General features: G+C 38.3%; 1 protein-coding gene across 14 annotated transcripts in view; it reads right to left on the reverse strand.

Annotated features, from left to right (window-relative positions):
• The window catches only part of PER2 (period circadian regulator 2), a 48,892-nt gene that overhangs the window by 3,768 nt on the left and 27,538 nt on the right, over positions 1-17,586 (reverse strand). For 13 of the 14 annotated variants that reach the window (XM_051626085.1, XM_051626093.1, XM_051626089.1 and 10 more), the window contains 15 exons: positions 17,212-17,263; positions 15,767-15,909; positions 15,362-15,440; positions 13,251-13,357; positions 12,533-12,686; positions 12,009-12,117; positions 11,470-11,601; positions 9,906-10,002; positions 9,019-9,169; positions 8,809-8,936; positions 6,181-6,354; positions 5,675-5,935; positions 3,758-4,605; positions 2,138-2,324; positions 1,425-1,617 (listed from right to left, as the gene is read on the reverse strand). In XM_051626085.1, the coding sequence (XP_051482045.1) occupies positions 1,425-1,617; positions 2,138-2,324; positions 3,758-4,605; positions 5,675-5,935; positions 6,181-6,354; positions 8,809-8,936; positions 9,019-9,169; positions 9,906-10,002; positions 11,470-11,601; positions 12,009-12,117; positions 12,533-12,686; positions 13,251-13,357; positions 15,362-15,440; positions 15,767-15,909; positions 17,212-17,263 (2,815 nt within the window). The remainder of the gene's footprint in view (positions 1-1,424; positions 1,618-2,137; positions 2,325-3,757; positions 4,606-5,674; positions 5,936-6,180; positions 6,355-8,808; positions 8,937-9,018; positions 9,170-9,905; positions 10,003-11,469; positions 11,602-12,008; positions 12,118-12,532; positions 12,687-13,250; positions 13,358-15,361; positions 15,441-15,766; positions 15,910-17,211; positions 17,264-17,586) is intronic. The other variant, XM_051626094.1, reaches the window with a different exon arrangement.

The raw sequence follows: 17,586 nt of genomic DNA on the forward strand, positions 1-17,586 counted from the left end.
CTCTATGGGCTCACTGTCTTTCCAAATCCCATCAATGAAAATAGGTTTCTTAAAGCCATTCAGGCAGCATCACCAGTGAAACCACTGAGAGCTCCAGTTTCCTTCTGCTGCTGCTGCAGTGAGTTCCAAGTTCCCCTTCACTAGAAGGACAACCCAAAACAAACACTAGATGCACATGAGATACACTAAAGAAGATGACATATATGTTTAAGAAGGTCATCAAGAATGGATTAAACTTCAGGACTGAGGGAGAGATTCAGAAAACACTGCTCTATTTCAGCAAAGTTTCTTCCCCCTCACCCCCAGTACCCACTTGGACTCAGAAACTTAAAAACACCTGCACCATGCCAAACATTTACAAGCTGTATACCTCTATAAAAGATGACAATAGAAAGCAAGTTCCAAGAAACTCAGTGCTATTTCTGTTCCTTAAAGTATACCTAAGAATAGGCTGGCTTTACCCTTCTCAGGCATCACCCTCTGTCAGTGAGCGTAACTCTTTTTATCACAACATCCTGTTTAATACTAATATTTTCTCTTTGGCAGGCTTTGCTATTTTTACAGTCTACTGGAATTCCCACCTATAGTTGTTAACCCTTCAGGCTACAAAAACTGAGAAATGCCAAGGTATTTCTAAAGCTAAGGAAAAATTCAGAAGTCATCTTTGCCCATCATCCCTGCACTTCTGTATTCTGAAAGCTTACTTTCCTTCCCCTTCAGAGACTTGTCTTCACTGAAACTTCCTATTCCTCTCCAAGTATCATCCACTGCTACAAAAAACTTAAACATGAAGATTAAAAAACAAATCTGCAAAAAATCTCAAGTCTCTCTCCCAATATCTGCTCTTTGCTATAGAAGCAGAGAATTTTTTTTATTATTTATTTTAATCAAGTTTTTTTCTAATAGAAACCATACAATTTTTACCTATTTGAATGAGAATTTATGGAGAAGAATGAACATGTAGAAGTTAACATCCCAATGAAAAAACCCACATGCAGAGAAAGCAGCATGCCACTGAACATACCATCTCAAGGACAACAGCCAGGGAGCGCAGATTTTCCATCTACTGACCATCATTAGATCTAAGCACACTTGCTAAGACCTACTACTCAGACTACAAGGATTTGTAGGCAAGTAGTTACAAATCACTAAGTACAAAATAGCTTCCAAAAATATACACAGTTAATTTAGACTGAGATAATTTATCTAAAACACAGGTAAGCCTAATCAAATAATTTTTACTTTTTGGGAACTTCTTGTGTAGTATGCAAAAGATACAAAAAGCAGCAAGAATTCTTGTCACAGATAAACACTGAAATCAATTTACATCTATTGAGACAGTTTCATATATATCTTCCTTTCTTTGCATCCTGTCCCCAACCCCAATATATACAGTTCATGAAGGACTACAACAGTGGAATTACCGTGAAGGTATCTGGTAAGTCATCATAACAGTGTCATCTGTGTTTGCCATCAAAAGCCATATAGGATCCTGAAGGACGTATTTAATGAAGTGCTCACTTTCTTCCATTTCTGCCTTCATTTTAGTTTTATGATGATTTTCTGAGGAATCAATACTTCCAAAGTATTTGCTGGTATGACTAGTTTCGCTACTACCTGTAAAAAGAAATGTCAGAGTTCATTATATGTTGTCCAATACATAAATTATCTGACTGCTTTCAAAACCAGCAAAGATTAAAGCGAACTGAAAGTATAAATACAACCACTATTTAATTTTTTAAGCAGAGGGAACTTCCCCTAAAGAACTGCAATATTTTTAAAACTCAAATTCTGAAGCTAAGTCTCCATTAAATTTCAACAGAATAATTAGCTTACTTAAATTAAACACTCTAAAATGAAACAAAGGAGTATGGTATTTTCTCTTCAGTATTCTGTCCTACCTGAGTAATATCTTAATGGCTATTTTATACATACATAAGGTTCTATACTGTAAATCAAGCACAACAGAAAAACTTTCATGTTATGTAATTAAAAAAGAAATCAAGAATAAACTACGCAATGAGGATTCAAGAGAAGAAAGATTTTTACATAAAGCACTTGATGTTCAAGTGGTGCTGGCAATACCCCACGCTCCAACTCTTCTGAAATACTGAGAGAGGAGTCCCTGCAGTGTTACCTGTTCTGCTCCCTGACATGCCACAGCCGTTGGATCCCGAGCCCAGGGACTCGGCGGCAGCGGACACACCGCTCCCGGAGGAGGCTGAGCCCGTGCCTGAACACGCGTCCTCTTGAAGTAAAATGTCCAGCAGGACACTAGACATGGAGAGAGCGTCGCTGTTCTGAGCGTCCATTGGAGATTCAGCCTAGTGATAAGAAGAGGAGGACAACTATTAAAAAGCAAACCCAAACCCCAAGGCTATTTCGTCACTCATCGTTTACGTTTAGTATTAATCAATTTCATTTTTATATGTTAGTATGTTCACACAGTTATTCAGACAACCACCAATAACATGCCAACAGCAAGTGAAGAACCATGAAGTGGACTGATAGGCAGACAAGTGCCTATCAAATAAGTCCTTCAGTAAGACTGAGATCTCAATTCAGCTTTTCTTTAAAAATATATACACAGTTTAGTGAGGAAGCAAGGAGGCCAACTGCTCTTCAGTTTTGACCGACTCTACTGTGCTGGACTAGTCAGAATTTACCCAAGTTACCTAAGGCATAATAGCAGTTGCTCCTACTATAATCCACCTCAAAAAGATTTGCATCAACAGCCATCACTGTCACTGCTCTACACACATGATGAGAAGGAAGAAGGTACTGCCAGATGCTAGCTTCCTGGACAAAATTTGTACATTTTTGAGGGAAAGAGCATTAACTAAAGTGACTTCTAACATAAGCAAAACCTCACTAAAAGACAGTTTGAAGACTGAGGCTGACAGAAGTAAGCAAAATACATAATAATGGGAAGAACTAGCTTTATCCTTAACACATTCCTGAACAAATGGCCATATTATTCTCATTTTCCAGCACATGATGAGGAAGTGACAGAATTTTACATTTTGCATGTTTCTAAAGAACAGAAACTGATAGTTCCTATTCAGTCCAAGGAAATGCAAGAGATTTTTCCAGCAAAATTGTTACTCTTAAGTTTTGTTATCAAGCTTCTTTTAATCCAGCAGGGGCTGGATTAAGTTATAGACTGTCACAGATGCACAGTTACACCACAGCACAACTCAGAAGTCCTTAAAGAAGTAAGATTTCAGTGCTCTTACATAGTGAACAGAACACAATAGTCCAAATAAGGCACTGGATGCATATATCCCTGAAAATTTCTCCATAAGTGGGATTTGCCCAATGAGTATGATAAGGTTTTTTTATGTAAACCAAGTATTTTTCTCATGATCATGAAATAACAGGCATGTAATAACAGAATGTGTCAAGTTTTCACATTGTGTCAATCAAGTTTGGAAGTTTCTCTCTGGGCTTTTCCATTTTCATATTTTTCACAACAAGTAGAAACAACTGATGCAGGATATATTTCCAAGCTTCCTAGTGTTAACTCTAGAAGAACAAGAACAAAGTCCATCTCCTGGCATTATACTGATTACTGTCCACCATTAAAAAACTGGTCCCACAGTGAAAGGATTGAAAACTACATAGCAGGGACAGGAAAACAGGGAGGAGGGGGGAAAAAAACCCAATCTGTTTTAGACATCTCTACATATTAACAATTTCAGTTATGTTCAAGAATGTGAAGACTTTAAAAAAACCCAGAACCCATCAGCATACTTACTGGTAAGGATCCTTTTCCAGTACAGTTACCAGTTGTCATGATTTTGCCTATGGCTCCTTCCTCACTTAAAGCTCCATGTAAACCAGCAGGAGCTCCACTCTCAGCAGTTTTTGTGGTTTCTTCTAACTGCAGAAGATTCAGAGGAGAACTGCACCTTGACTGGAACAGAGGCGGTGAAGCCTGGTCTTGAGGACCCACTGACTGCGGAGTGCAGGAACGGGACGGCTCATTTCGTGGCTCTGTGACAGGAATCTTCTCACTCTCTGCTGGTGGATTATAATGGAATGGCTGCGTTGGAAAAAACGCCTGTTGTGGGAAAGGGCTGGGTGTAGCAAAGGGTGGCTGTGTCGGAAATATTGTCTGTGAAGGGAAAGTAGAATGGGCTGGGAAGTTGGGTTGGCTGTGGTAAAGCGTTTGAGGTAAGTTATTGTTCATCTCTGGGTAGACATAGTTGGGGAGCACAAGAGCTACGACAGGTGTCATGAGGGGTGCAGGGAACTGTGATGGTTGCACAGGGCAAGTATTTCCAGAGTCTGGCAACTGATTAAAACCAGAGAGTGAAGTCTCAGGAGCTGGTGGCACAGTCCCTGCTGCTGGAAAAACAGGAAGTGGATATGCAGGCATAACAGTGGGAAAAGACATTGCTGAATAACTTGCTTGTGAAGTCTCTGAGGGTGACCAAGCAGTAGTGTTTAAACCTTGAAGGGGGACTCGGTGAGGGAATTTAGTTCCAGAAGTTGTACTGTCCGAAGACTCCTGTGGTTTAATGCGCTTTGACTTCCTGTTCTTTCCACTTTTCTTCCAAGGCTGATCCACTCCAGAAGTGCTATTTCTTTGTCCACGACCACCTGAAAAAAAAAATAAATAAAAAAAATCAGGAAGAATCCTCCTTGCAAGCTGATGGATCACTTTCACCTTCTCACCCTTGTAAGTTGCTCAGAACAGCAGCTCTGGAGCTAGCCTACCCAAAAGGAAACATTTGGGAAGTGGTGCGGTTCACTTTTACCTCTAGCACAAAAACTGAGCTAACTGGGCAATGATAACCATACTGACACACCATGGAAGAGGAGAGAGCAACAGTGGATCGATTCAGGATCAAATGTGTCACCCAAGCAGCACAAAGCTGCAGAACAGTGGCTCCTAGAGGGGCAAACTTCTAATTACTCCAGCAATTACAATGAAAGCAGTATAGGACATGACTGAAACCATTTCTAGAGAGTTGAGGTCATGCAGGTTTGTAAAGGTGAAGAAAAAAATTCCTGAGAGGAAAAAAGCACACTACCTTTACAAGTTCATTTTAGAAGTATGCACCAAGCAACTATTCTCTAGGCAAAGACTGTCAGTTTGTCCAATTACAGACATAAGGAAATTCTTAAAATATCTTCTGGCACTAAAAGCTGCTCAAACTTTTAGTTTGCCTAAAACTTACTTAGATAGGCTGAAATTTTATCACATTATTAGCTTAAAGGCAACCAAACAATGATCAGATTATTTCAGCAATTACACAATAGTAGAATAGGAGACTCTGGATTAAGAAGAGAGGGGCTGAAAACAAAACAAAGCCACACACGTGGAAAAAGGCAGATGGAAAGACAGAAGGAAAAGAAAAGCAAGGGAATACAAGCATAGATACACTGAAGCATGATTCTGTCCCTTGAAAGTAGATGCATGACAGTATAATGAACAGATAAAAACTGAAACATCAGTTATTAAAATGTCAGTTATTATATTAAAAGCTATATTCCACTCTCCATCTATAAGCAAGACTTATCAGAATTTTTTGGTGGTCTTTAAAAATAGCATGTAACTGTCACTATTGATAGTGGCCCCACAGTAGAGCTAAAGAGGGAAAAGACTTTTCAACAGGATTTACTTTATAGCAAAATACAGGTTTTTGTGTGAAAACTATTGCCATACCACGTTCAGCAGGCCGTCCTTTTGGTTTATCTTGTAAGTAGTAATTGCAGTGAGACTGAAAAATATTAAATCTCTTGATTTCTTTAAACTTATTCAAAAAGCTCTGCTCCTCTTTTTGTGTATGCACTGCAAGGACTTCCTTCGTAAGTCCCAGTTTTTTAAATGGCTCCTTTTCTTGATTTACATGCGAAGAGCTGGATGGAGGGGTGAGAATTTGGCCATCTAAGAGTTCTGCTCCACTTGGACCATCTTCTATCATTTCTACAGAAATAAGAGGAAAAAATAAATCAAGATTAACTAAATGCATTTTTAAGCTATTACAATTCTTTAATAATTTTTCTGTAAGTGTAAGATACAAACTCTGTTACTATTTATTTTATTCCCATAGGACTTGTTTATTCTATTTAAATAGGACCTATTTATTCTATATGACCAGTTTATCTGTAAGAAAACTTAAGTCACAAACAATTGCCTTTTTTGAGAAAATTCATTCCCTAAAACCATACCTAGTTCAGGTTGTGTTTTTTTGTCTCCAACATGAACAATGGTGCTACTGTAGCTGCACTGACTCGTGAGAGAAACAACACTTTCAGGCTTGCCAGGTAGAGCCAAAGATGTTAAGTGGGCACCAACCACTGGAGGACCATTTGGTTTACCAGATGCCTTCAACACAGCGGTATCTATTAAAAGAAATAAAGTTGTAGTTTATCCTCAATAAGTTTTCTGACAAGACCAAACTGTGTGGAGTAGTTGACACCCCAGAGGGAAGGGATGCCATCCAGAGGGACCTTAACAACCTCAAAAGGTGGGCCAATGTCAGCCCCATGAAGGTTCAACAAGGAAAAGTGCAAGGTCCTGCACCTGGCTTGGTGCAATCCCAGGCACAAGTACAGGCTGGGGCGAGAATGAAATAGAGAGCAGTCCTGAAGAGAAGGACCTGGGGGTGGTAGTAGATGCATGAGCTACCAGTGTGTGCTCGTAGCCCAGAAAGCCAATTGTGTTCTGGCCTGCATCAAAAGAGACAGCAGGTCAAGAGGTGATTCTCCTCCTCCGCTCTGGTGAGACCTCACCTGGAATACTGTGTACAGCTCTGAAGCCCCCACCACAAGAAAGACATGGAGCTGTTGGAAAGGATCCAGAGGAGGCCACGAAGATGACCAAAGGGCTGGAGCACCTCTGCTATGAAGACAGGCTGAGAGAGTTTGGGCTGTTCAGCCTGGAGAAAAGAAGGCTCCAGGGAGACCTTAGAGCACCTTCCAATACCTAAAGGGAGCCTACATGAAAGATGTGGAGAAACTTTTCACCAAAGAGAGTAGTGGTAGGACAAAGGGTAATGGTTTTAAGCTGAAAAGGGTAAGATTTACATTAGACATCAGGAAGAAATTCTTCACCATAAAAATAGTAAGACACTGGAATAGGTTGCCTAGGGAGGCTGTGGATGCCCCCCCTCTGGAGGTGTTCAAGGTCAGGTTGGATGAGGCTTTGTGCAGCCTGGTCTAGTGGGAGGTGTCCCTTCTCATATCAGGGAGGTTGGAACCTGATGATCTCAAGGTCCCTTCCAACCTTAACGATTCTATGATTCTATGAATCATAGAATATGATTCATCATGATTAATCATAGCAAATGCAAGTTTTATGTTGCCAGGGCTGCTACAGGAGGCTAAACTATGCTTGACAAGACACAAAATGAACATTTTACTTAATGCATTCCACCAAGACTGTTTTAGGAACAGAGTAACAGCTGAGCAACCAAATCTAATCCTTTACTTTCACATACAGACAAACCAAATGTTTCCAATGAAGAAGTTTTTGTTCTTCACTGGTCTTAATTCTTCTTTCACAGCACAATTTTGCAAGAAAGTTTCTAGCCTCTTCCAGCCTAAGATTAAGCCCTGCCTAGCTCGCATACTGTACATTAATCTCTGTCATCAGCTGGTTATCCAGCTTTTCTGAGCATCCACTTATTTAAGTTCTCTCACCTAAAAGCTATACACAATAATCCAGAAGAGGTCATACCAGCGCTTCAGAAAACAGCACTGAGGCCCTCCTCCTCCAGCAGGAATACATAGCGTAACACATTTAAGACCTAACATTTGCCTTTTCCCTGACCAGAGCATGCTGGTGGCTTCATCCTTCTGTCATCACTGCACCAAAGCACTAGTGAACCCACATCTTCCCTTGTCAACTCGAACTGCACAGACTCCAAAGGACAGCAGAAACTGTGTTTCTAACTGCATGATACTAGTCCCACCATTTCTTCCGCTCTAGTTCTCAAGACGTTCCCACTCATTCTACAGGACACTGTGTTCCTATGGATACAGATACCTTACACCTTGATTCTAAAAGCTGCATTAGAACTTGTTTTTGACATTCATCAAAAGTAAATACAGGCAAGATCACTCCCAAGACCAATTTCTGAGAAACTTTACTAGACCCTTTCGCTTCATAACGGCAAGGTCAAATCAGCAAGTATCTCATTTATGTATATTTTTTTACCAGTCTCACAATTCCTGTACCAGCCAGTTAGGTTCTTCACTTCAGCTGCCTGCCCAGACAGGGACCATATCAAACTCTATACCTACGTATTAACAAACTAAGTTCATGATTTTTGCCTACAGCAGACTTTTTAGGTAACTGTCCTCAGTAATCTTCATCTCTTATTTTCATGGCTGGACATTGCTTTCATTTGGGTTCCTGTGCCTCACACAACACTGGGAGCAGTCTGATGCTGCATTTTGCCCTCTTGTTCCCCCCCCTTTTTTTATGTCCACAAAGAAGAAACAGAAGTGTAATAGGCATATTTTTTTGTTGCAATTAATTAACTGACCGGTTCTTCAGCTGGTTGTTGCTACAAGTTTCAACTGTGAAACAAACTATATTTTACAATGATTCAAGTCCTAAAACTCAAAATCTGGTGTATTGTGTACAGTATAAATACAACCCAGGTATTCAACCAACTACTCAGTATTTTCTTTGTAGGAAAGATTTTAGTGATAAAAGTTGGATTACCAAGTATCTAACAGTGGAGAAAAAACTATGAGGTCATGCCTAAGCTACACTCATTGTACACAGGAGTAACATGTAACTAGATGCTAGTAAAAACCAATCAAGAAAAAGCTGTGATGTAGACATACCTCCCAAGGGCTGTATAGCATTATCAGCTGTTTTTTGTTCATGAACTCCAGAAGTCAGTGATGCAACACTTGATGAAGGTTCACATTTCCTTTTTGCTGTACCAGGCACATTACAACTCTCCAAGTACCTAAAATATAATGATTTAACAATATGAGATAGGCAAGTCTAAAGTCTAGAGATCAAGAGTAATTTACACAGTGTTTGCTTACCTGATGACACTATCCAAACAGCTAATCTGTTGATATGAATATACAGTTTGTTCTTTCCAAGCTAACTCTTCTGTAGTCACATTTTTAGGAGCAGCTGTTAGTGCAGTATCCTTTCCAACTGCATCTTTCATCTGACCACCATTTTGTTTTCCTATGAAAAGGAGATAATGCTGTTATGTAATTATGGCCTTAAATCCTCACAAATTCCCCTAAAAGCAAAAGTTTTCATTCACGCACGTCACAAATGAACCACTGTAAAGCAAGTAAGAGGTTTGCACACTAACAGATTAAAAATTTTGTAAATATTTTCCTGTCCTTATGGATTCTTGGAGGTGTGAAGTTTAGGTAGGTTGATGCATATGAATCCAAAGGTAACAGATATTATACCTGCATGAAAATACATACTATTAGAAGTGAAACACACTCAGTATGAGGACAACTCTCACACCCGTAAGTTACAGCAAATTATTACAAGAATAACCTATTAATATATGCAGAAATTAAAACTCATCCATAAGATTTTAATTTATCAACTTAAAAATTCCTGAGGTTACAACACAAACAGGAAAGACAACATCTGTAACACTTTCCTCCACCTAACAGAAAATGTTTGACTTGCATGAAAACATGAGCTACAGTTAAGGTACTTCAAAACAACAGTTTTAGGGCATGCCTTATCTGTGTATTACACCATTATAAATTCAGTCAAAACTGAACACAACATCTTCCTGAACACAGTGGGGAGACACAGGGCAATATAATTTTAATTGATAAAAACGCTGTCTTTATATGTTGATTAAAACTCAAATAGAAAAAAAATCCTACCGTCATTATTATACAAGGCAGACACAATAGACTAATACTTAATTAACTTGTTAATGTCTTACCTGCAAAAGACTCTCTCTTGCATTCCAGTTTTGCTTTATTGTCAGTGAAAATACGCTGTCCTTTATTTTTGACCTTACGGGCATCTTGTCTAACCTCCTGAAAGCAGGTCATTTTAAAAAGAGTTATTACAAAATTTTGACAAAGCATCATGCACAGTGATTCCTCAGTAAACTAAATCTAACCTTAGTTAATCTCTTGTCTTACAATTAGTGTGATCATGGGAGAAATCCTGATGTATAGAGTTTTATTGTTCAGCAGCAGAATTTTGCAAATTAGAAAGGAGAAATTTGAAGTGTGTTTTTTGTACACAATTACTGTATTTTGTTTCATATAGCTGAATGACTTGGATAGGAATATATAATGATGCATTACAAAGAAAACTTCAGGGGATAAAAACAGTATCACTTGGTAAACAAAATACTGATGCTAAGACAGCTCTTTTTGTGCCAGCAGCTTAACTGACAGGATACTATAGAAATATACTATAACAGTCTGCATCATCTGGGGAAATAGTGATGGAAAGACAGGTATCCATTTTCCTCACAAACAAGATCCCCTTAAACAGTACTCTTTTGTATACCTCTGAAGTGTAGTAAGTTATCTGATAAACATAAAAATCCAGAGATTTGATCTGCTTATGCCAGCAGTTTAAGGACTGAAGGCCAGGAAAGTGACTACCTTGGCAAGAGCAGCAGCCTGCCATGCCTCATCCCAGAAACAGAAATCAGATTTGGGAGCAATGTAACTAAAGAAAGGAATACTTTGGCTTTCAGATTGAAACACAACTCAGTAAGCTAAAACAAATTTGGGAAGAACAGCAGGAAAGCCAAAATTACTAGAGGTGTTAAAAAGTGCAGTTCCTTCAACTGCATCCACTTTGCAGTACATTGCTGTCTGTCTGATCTACTTTACCTATGGAATAGTTGTCTTAAACACAGGCACAAATTTGACACCTGTTTTGTTCAGACTGATGAAACTTCAAAAGTTCCACCTCCCTATCAAGTGGATGCAACAATGGCCCAACCTACAGTACAGTTACATCTTAAGATTAAAAAAAATGTGTATTTTATTCCATTCCATTTGTTTCATTTGATATTATATAGTATATTTTGCAACAGAAAAATTGATCAACGTCAAGCTATCACTCGGTTATGCAGGTATTACTGCATTTTTAGTTTCTTAGTTTCATTTGGGAAAACAAGGATTACAGACTTTCCCCTCCCAAGAGAAACAGCTTTTATACACTCAGCTGCTTTTCCCAGAAACACAGCATATAATATATAACAGATACTAGACTAAATTAACACACTGTGCAAGTTTAAATTATTTATATGTGTTGACTTTCAGGCCTATAACTGTTCTTCAGTACTATGAGACTTGATATACACCAGAAATGTTTATTCCCCTTAGACAGAAAGGTTTTTTCCATGTTAAACAAAGATATTACTTTTTTCCTTAATACTTTCTTCCACCTGTAATCTGAAAGAGTTAAGTAAAAAAAACTAACCCATTTTTACTAGTTTGTTTTGTGCCCCATCCTTGAGTATGAAAAACCAAACCTACTGGTTTGTCCTTATGAGTGTCTTCATTATTATTTCCTGTGCTGTCACTGGAAGATGCCACACTCATTAAGTGCTCATGGGAACCATTGCTGCCAAGACTTCCATAGCCACTGGATCCACTGTTGTGTACAGGCTGTTAATAATAAAATATATATATGTACACACACACACATTTCTCAGCACAGCAGCTTCAAACAAAACTGAAATTATTACCAGTAATTGCATGTGAGGGAAAAAAGGATTTATTTTAGGTTTGGGGTTGTGTTTTGGTTTGCTGTTTGTTTTTTTGGTTGGTTGGTTGTGTTTTGTTTCATTTTTTTGTGAGGACTCCATAGCTGCCTGAAGTCCTTAAAATATCAACTGGAGCTTTAACATAATTTATTAAATCTTGTCTGGTAATTATCAGTGTAAATAATTTCCACAACTGTAGCCAAAAATTCCAGTACAGTAGTAGACAGCTAAACACAACATCACAAAAAAAATAAAATGCCCTTTTGTCAGTGGGAAATGAAAGAGGTAACATGGAAGCACATGCTGTACCTGCAATAATAGCCGGTATATTTGCTCAGTGATTTCCTGAACACTGGGATGAAGGATTCTATCCTCTGTATAGCTGGGAGCAGCAAAGACATCTTCATTTAAGGGACCCCTACATAAACAAAACATATCTCAGCTCATCACAAATGCAAGTTTTTCAATTAAAGAGACCATAACTTCGATTTACCATCTATAGGTAGTCAACAGAATCTGATGTTTATTCTCTTAAATCTACAACCTCTGAGTCTGATGAAATACATTCCCTTACTCACTTTGAGCATGACTTCCCTCTTCTGAAACAAGTACTGGCAGAAATCAAAAAAACTTCAAATTTATTTTTAAGCAGTTAATACATCACAAAATCTAAATTTAAAAAGGAAGCAATTTGTATGTGAGATTTTTTTCGCCCCCATCCTGAAAATCCCTTACATCTTTCTTAAGGATCACTGTGTAAACACCATGGGAGTGGAATTAAAAAAAACCAACAACTATATATATTTTAAAGCCACAACAGTTTATTGACTTACGTCCTAACTTTGTGTCGTCCTATAATAAATGAAACTTTCCGACTCCAGGGGTTGATGAAACTGGACCAGCTAGTGTCCATGGTGATATAATCTCCATTCCTAGTGCAAAACCTGATTGGTGAATAGTCAAAAGGCTGCCCTCCGTACTGGAGTACTGTAATGAGTGATTCAGAAAGAAATTTCAGATTAATATTGGCACGATTTTGCTTAATGATTCAGGATTTTACAATGAACTGCAAAAGACGGAGATGATATTTGAAGGAAAAAATACCAGACATGTCTATATATTTAGAAATGCTGGGCTGCCAGAAGAAGCAGACCATCATTTACTGGACCATGTCAAGAAAATAAGTTTTAAAACATAAGCTAAATATGGTATCAGCTTTATGCTTTGCAATTTTATAAATTAAAGATTACTGTAATTTCTCTATTAAATAAGAAAGACTTCAGTTTAAAGCATGACTTAAATAATTGCATTATCACACGTTTTCTCTATGTATGAAATATTAATTTACAGTTTGTTTACAGCAGACATGTGCTTCATATAAAACATGAAATTGTATTCTAATTTTCATCTATTTGCATTAAGGATCAAGTTGTAAAGGATCCAGTATTTACCTGCAGAAAAATTCACTACTTTGAGATCTTTGTAGTCATCATTAATCAATTTTAGAAAAAAAAAATAAAAAAAATTCTGCCACAGTGAGAGATTACATACTTTTTTTGTGAATTGCTAGCATTAAGGGTCTGTCATTTGGGTGAAGATGCACCAAGACTGGTGTTCCTATTAAGTCCTGAGGTAGGTATCCCAACAGAGGTACTGCTCTGGGAAGAGAAAAACAAAGAAAAAAAGTGTTAAGTGAAATAAATGTATATTTCATCTTCAAAATGCTTCAATTTTAAGTTTCATTTGCTCTTTTTCCCATAAAGAAAATAAATTATTTTAAGTTTAAACTTGTGGAAATAGCAGTGCAAACTTAAAAGGTGTAATAGTCTTTGAACACAGGGGTTTTGTTTGTGGGGTACTTTGGTAACTCTAAGTAAAACAACCTGATCAGACCAAACTGAGAAGTCTGCTGCAGCAGTTCTGTCTTTTCTATGCTGCCTTGCTCTAGAGGATAAATACTTACCCTAATTTTAAAAGAGTATTAATAAAGTTTAATCTTGTAAAACTCTCATGAAGGTAAATAGTACCTAAATCTGTGGGCTGCAAGCCAAGGCTAAGGATCACAGGATTACTACAGCTAAACTAGCAACAGGGTAGTTGACTAGGACTCAAGGAAACTTTCTCCCAGGCAGGTCAAGAGTTCAACTCATACAGGAGCTGCAAGGAAGCAAGCAAGTTTCTTGATTTGAAGAGAAAAGTAAAAGTAAAGTTACCAAATTCCTGCACATTGTCAATGAGCACTCCTGACAATGACTCACTAATTTATTGAGGAAATAATTTTCACTGATCACTAAAAGCATTCCTATTAAGGAAACAGAGCGAGAGTTCACAAATGTCAGCTTGTACCTTACCCTGAAAACTAACTGCCAAAAGTATGGTTTGGGAAAAAAAAAAAGCAGCATTAATTCAATACTACTCAGTAATGTTTTAGAAGCTGCCAGATGCCAACAAGTCATCTTGTAAACTCAAAGCACCATGTACCTTCCCCCCAGCCCCACTCACTAACAAAGGCTCAGGGGTAGAAAGATAATCAGGTATCTGAGAAGCTTTAATGAAGAACCTGGCTGTAAGATGCCAAAGACACAGGATTTGTGATGCCCTGGAATTGAAATGCATTATGGGACACACACCAGAACGGGTTAGGGATTGACCTGCTGAAAAGCAGCTCTGGGGAGAAGGACCTTTGAGTCCTAGTGGACAAGTTAACCATGAGCCAGCAATTTGCCCTTGTGGCCAAGAAGGCCAATGGCATCCAGGGGTGCATCAAGAAGAGTATGCCCAGCAGGTCAAGGTTATCCTTTCCCTCTACTCTGCCCTGGTAAGGCTTCATCTGGAGTGCTGTATGCAGTTCTGGGCTCCCCAGTACAAGACAGACAAAAAACCTACTGGAGATAGTCCAGTGGAGGGCTACAAAGATGAGTGGGGGACTGGAACACCTCTTTTATGAAGAAAGGCTAAGACATCTGGGTCTGCTTAGCCTGGAGAAGACTGAGGGGGAATTTTATTAATGCTTATAATAATCTGCAGGGTGGGTGACAGGAGGATGGAGCCAACCTTTTCAGTGGAGTCCAGACAGGATAAGGAGCAATGGACACAAACTGGAACAAAAGAGGTTCTACTTAAACATGAGGAAAATCATCCTGACGTTGAGTGTGACAGAGCACTGGAACAGGCTGCCCAGAGGTTGTGGACTTTCCTTCTCTGGAGTCATTCAAAACTCACCAGGACATGATCCAATGCCACCTCCTGTAGGTGAACCTGCTTTAGGGCGGTGGCATCAGACTATATGATCTCCAGAGGTCCCTTCCAATCTCTACCATTGCGTGATTTTGTATAAGTTTCACACAGGTAATGACAGCTAGCACAGGAATTTTCCCGAGTATGGCTTTCTTCCATTGAATTTTTGTCTGGATTTGCCCCAGACAGAAGGAAAATGAAAGAACAAGCTGCTAGCAGGCAAATAACTTTCCATTTAAATACCACAGTGTAATGTGCCTTCATGCTTAACAAAAATTGAGGGATGTACTTTTCTTTAGCTAAACACTCTTCAGTAGTCACATAATTTTTTAACTCCACAGACAATTAAATCCTAAGCACACCCATAAAGATACTGGATAACTTTTTTATCAGCACATTGAAAAACATCATTTTTTAAAATGTACCTTTCATCTACATCCTGAAACAAACAGGTTGGTGTGTGAGTAGTTGTAAAAATTCTTTTGTCAGGAGGAATTCTGGGTGCTGAGAGGAAAAATAAGAACAGATTAACACATGGGTTTTTTTTCATACATAAAATACTTAAAGATACACATTTCTATTTAAATACCGAGTAAAACCTAGAAGTCTAAGAGGATGTAGGAAGGCAGCTTGCTAGGGCAAGGGCAGAGAACAGAACCAATTATCTTTCACTTTAATAAAGCCCGAGATGATGACAGTAAGTCATACAATGGGCTTTCTTTGGCTGAAATTCAGTTGGGCTACACTTGCACAGGAATTTCTGTAGCAGAACATAGAACAGTTCATACTTTGGGGAAACCAAACTAGACTTTGTGCATTCAAAGAATTACCTTCATAACCAGAATGTACTTTTTCTGCGAGCAACACACAGCACAGCTGGTCCTCTGCTATTTCCGGGTCTTGCACTTTGATCAGGTAAGGAGTCATCCGAAATGGGAGATAGCAAATCTCATTTTCACGTTCCTTCCCCGCACTAATAATGAAGCAGAGTAAATTGTTTCAACAGATTCACCTTATGCTAAACAACATTCTAATTTCTCTATTGCCATTTCCTCATGATGCAAGGACTGCACCCAAGAATTTAACTTTCTGAATTCTTTTCTTTGGTAGAAGAGAACCTAATTCTGATGGCATCCTTTGCCTACCACCTGCAATAAAGAAGGCATGGTTCTCTCTACTGCCTGAAAAAAACTGCTTTAAATGGAAATTTGATGGAAAAAGATGCACCTCTTATGATAAAGTTATTGTGTTGATCCAATAATCTTAATCTGTGACATCATACCTTTCAAAGGAATGTACAGTTGTATTTTAAAATTGCTATATCCCCCCAGTTAAGACCTTCTTTTACTTAACGTTTATCCAGATTTTAAAAGAATGAAGACTCAGTTCTTACCTATAACAGGTGTTTACTTAAAACAATTCATAGCATAGTAATAAAGACAACAACCATTTACACAGTGACCAAAAAAATTTTCAGCTGCAATAAGTTTACAAATGGCATAGCTTCTTAATACTGTAACTTCTGCAACCAATGCTATTTGGACAAAAAAGTCTACAATAACATCAGCAGTACCTTTACAGTACATCCAATCTGACACTCTAGAGCAGTGCATTGTCTCTAAATTTTGTAAAGTTTACTTAAGGGTATTTATTTACTCCAGAAGTAACTAAGTAATAGGAACTACAGTTGTTCTTTTCCAAAAAACTCCCATAGAGGCAACCAGCAGCAAGAAATCAAAATACATAAGAAAGAACATGGAGTAATTTGCCAGCATTTCATAAATAAAAGCAACTAAAGGGAGTGGGGGCAGGAAAGGAAGAAATAAAAGTCAAAGGAACTGTCATCTAGTAACCGCAAAACAAACAAGTTGAGTTACTCTCATGTATCTTGCTCTACAGGACACCTGAGCTAAATTTAACATCAGATGCTAGTCTTCTAAAATGACAGACTCTGTAGCAGGTGCTGAATAGAACTTCAGTTTTCCTGAAGACTTGCCATAGCAGTAGGAGATACCAGATTAGCTTCCCTTAGGGTGCAAAGGTCAATAGTCATACTGATTAACTTCTAAGATTCAGGTTCCTGAACTCACTTAGCAGTTTTCTCTGTAGTTTCTACAAGTTAATCAACCAGACAACTTGCATACGTTTTGCCTTATGTTCACATTATGGAAAAGCAAGAAACTTACATACCATGTGGTTCACATAAAAGTCAAATACTTTTCTAACGCATGGTTTCATAATATAACACTGAGCTTTGTAGTATTTGTTGTCTTACCTGATGCGACAGAAAAAAGACTTCTCTTCCATGCAATCCTGGGTGGAAGACTCTAGAAATGTTAAACAAATTTCATACCAAGTTAAAAATTACTACAAGATTATGATATTTAAAACAAGACTTTTTCCTTATGTGATAGAAGTCAAATTATTTAAAAAATTGATGTTCCTTGAAGTATGTATTTGCTAAACAATGTACTTCATAAGCAACTACATCGGAATACCATTCAGATTCTGAGCCTGGCATGTGAATCACAGCTGTTTGCTTATGTTTTATTATCTGGGACCCTAAAATTGGACCTTTTTCTTAGAAAGGTTAGATGATCTAGCCGTCCTAGTACCTCTTTACCAACTGCCCTCAACTCCTCCTCCCTCT

Source organism: Apus apus, chromosome 8 (assembly GCF_020740795.1).
Source record: "Apus apus isolate bApuApu2 chromosome 8, bApuApu2.pri.cur, whole genome shotgun sequence".
In the NCBI taxonomy this organism is placed as follows: domain Eukaryota; kingdom Metazoa; phylum Chordata; class Aves; order Apodiformes; family Apodidae; genus Apus; species Apus apus.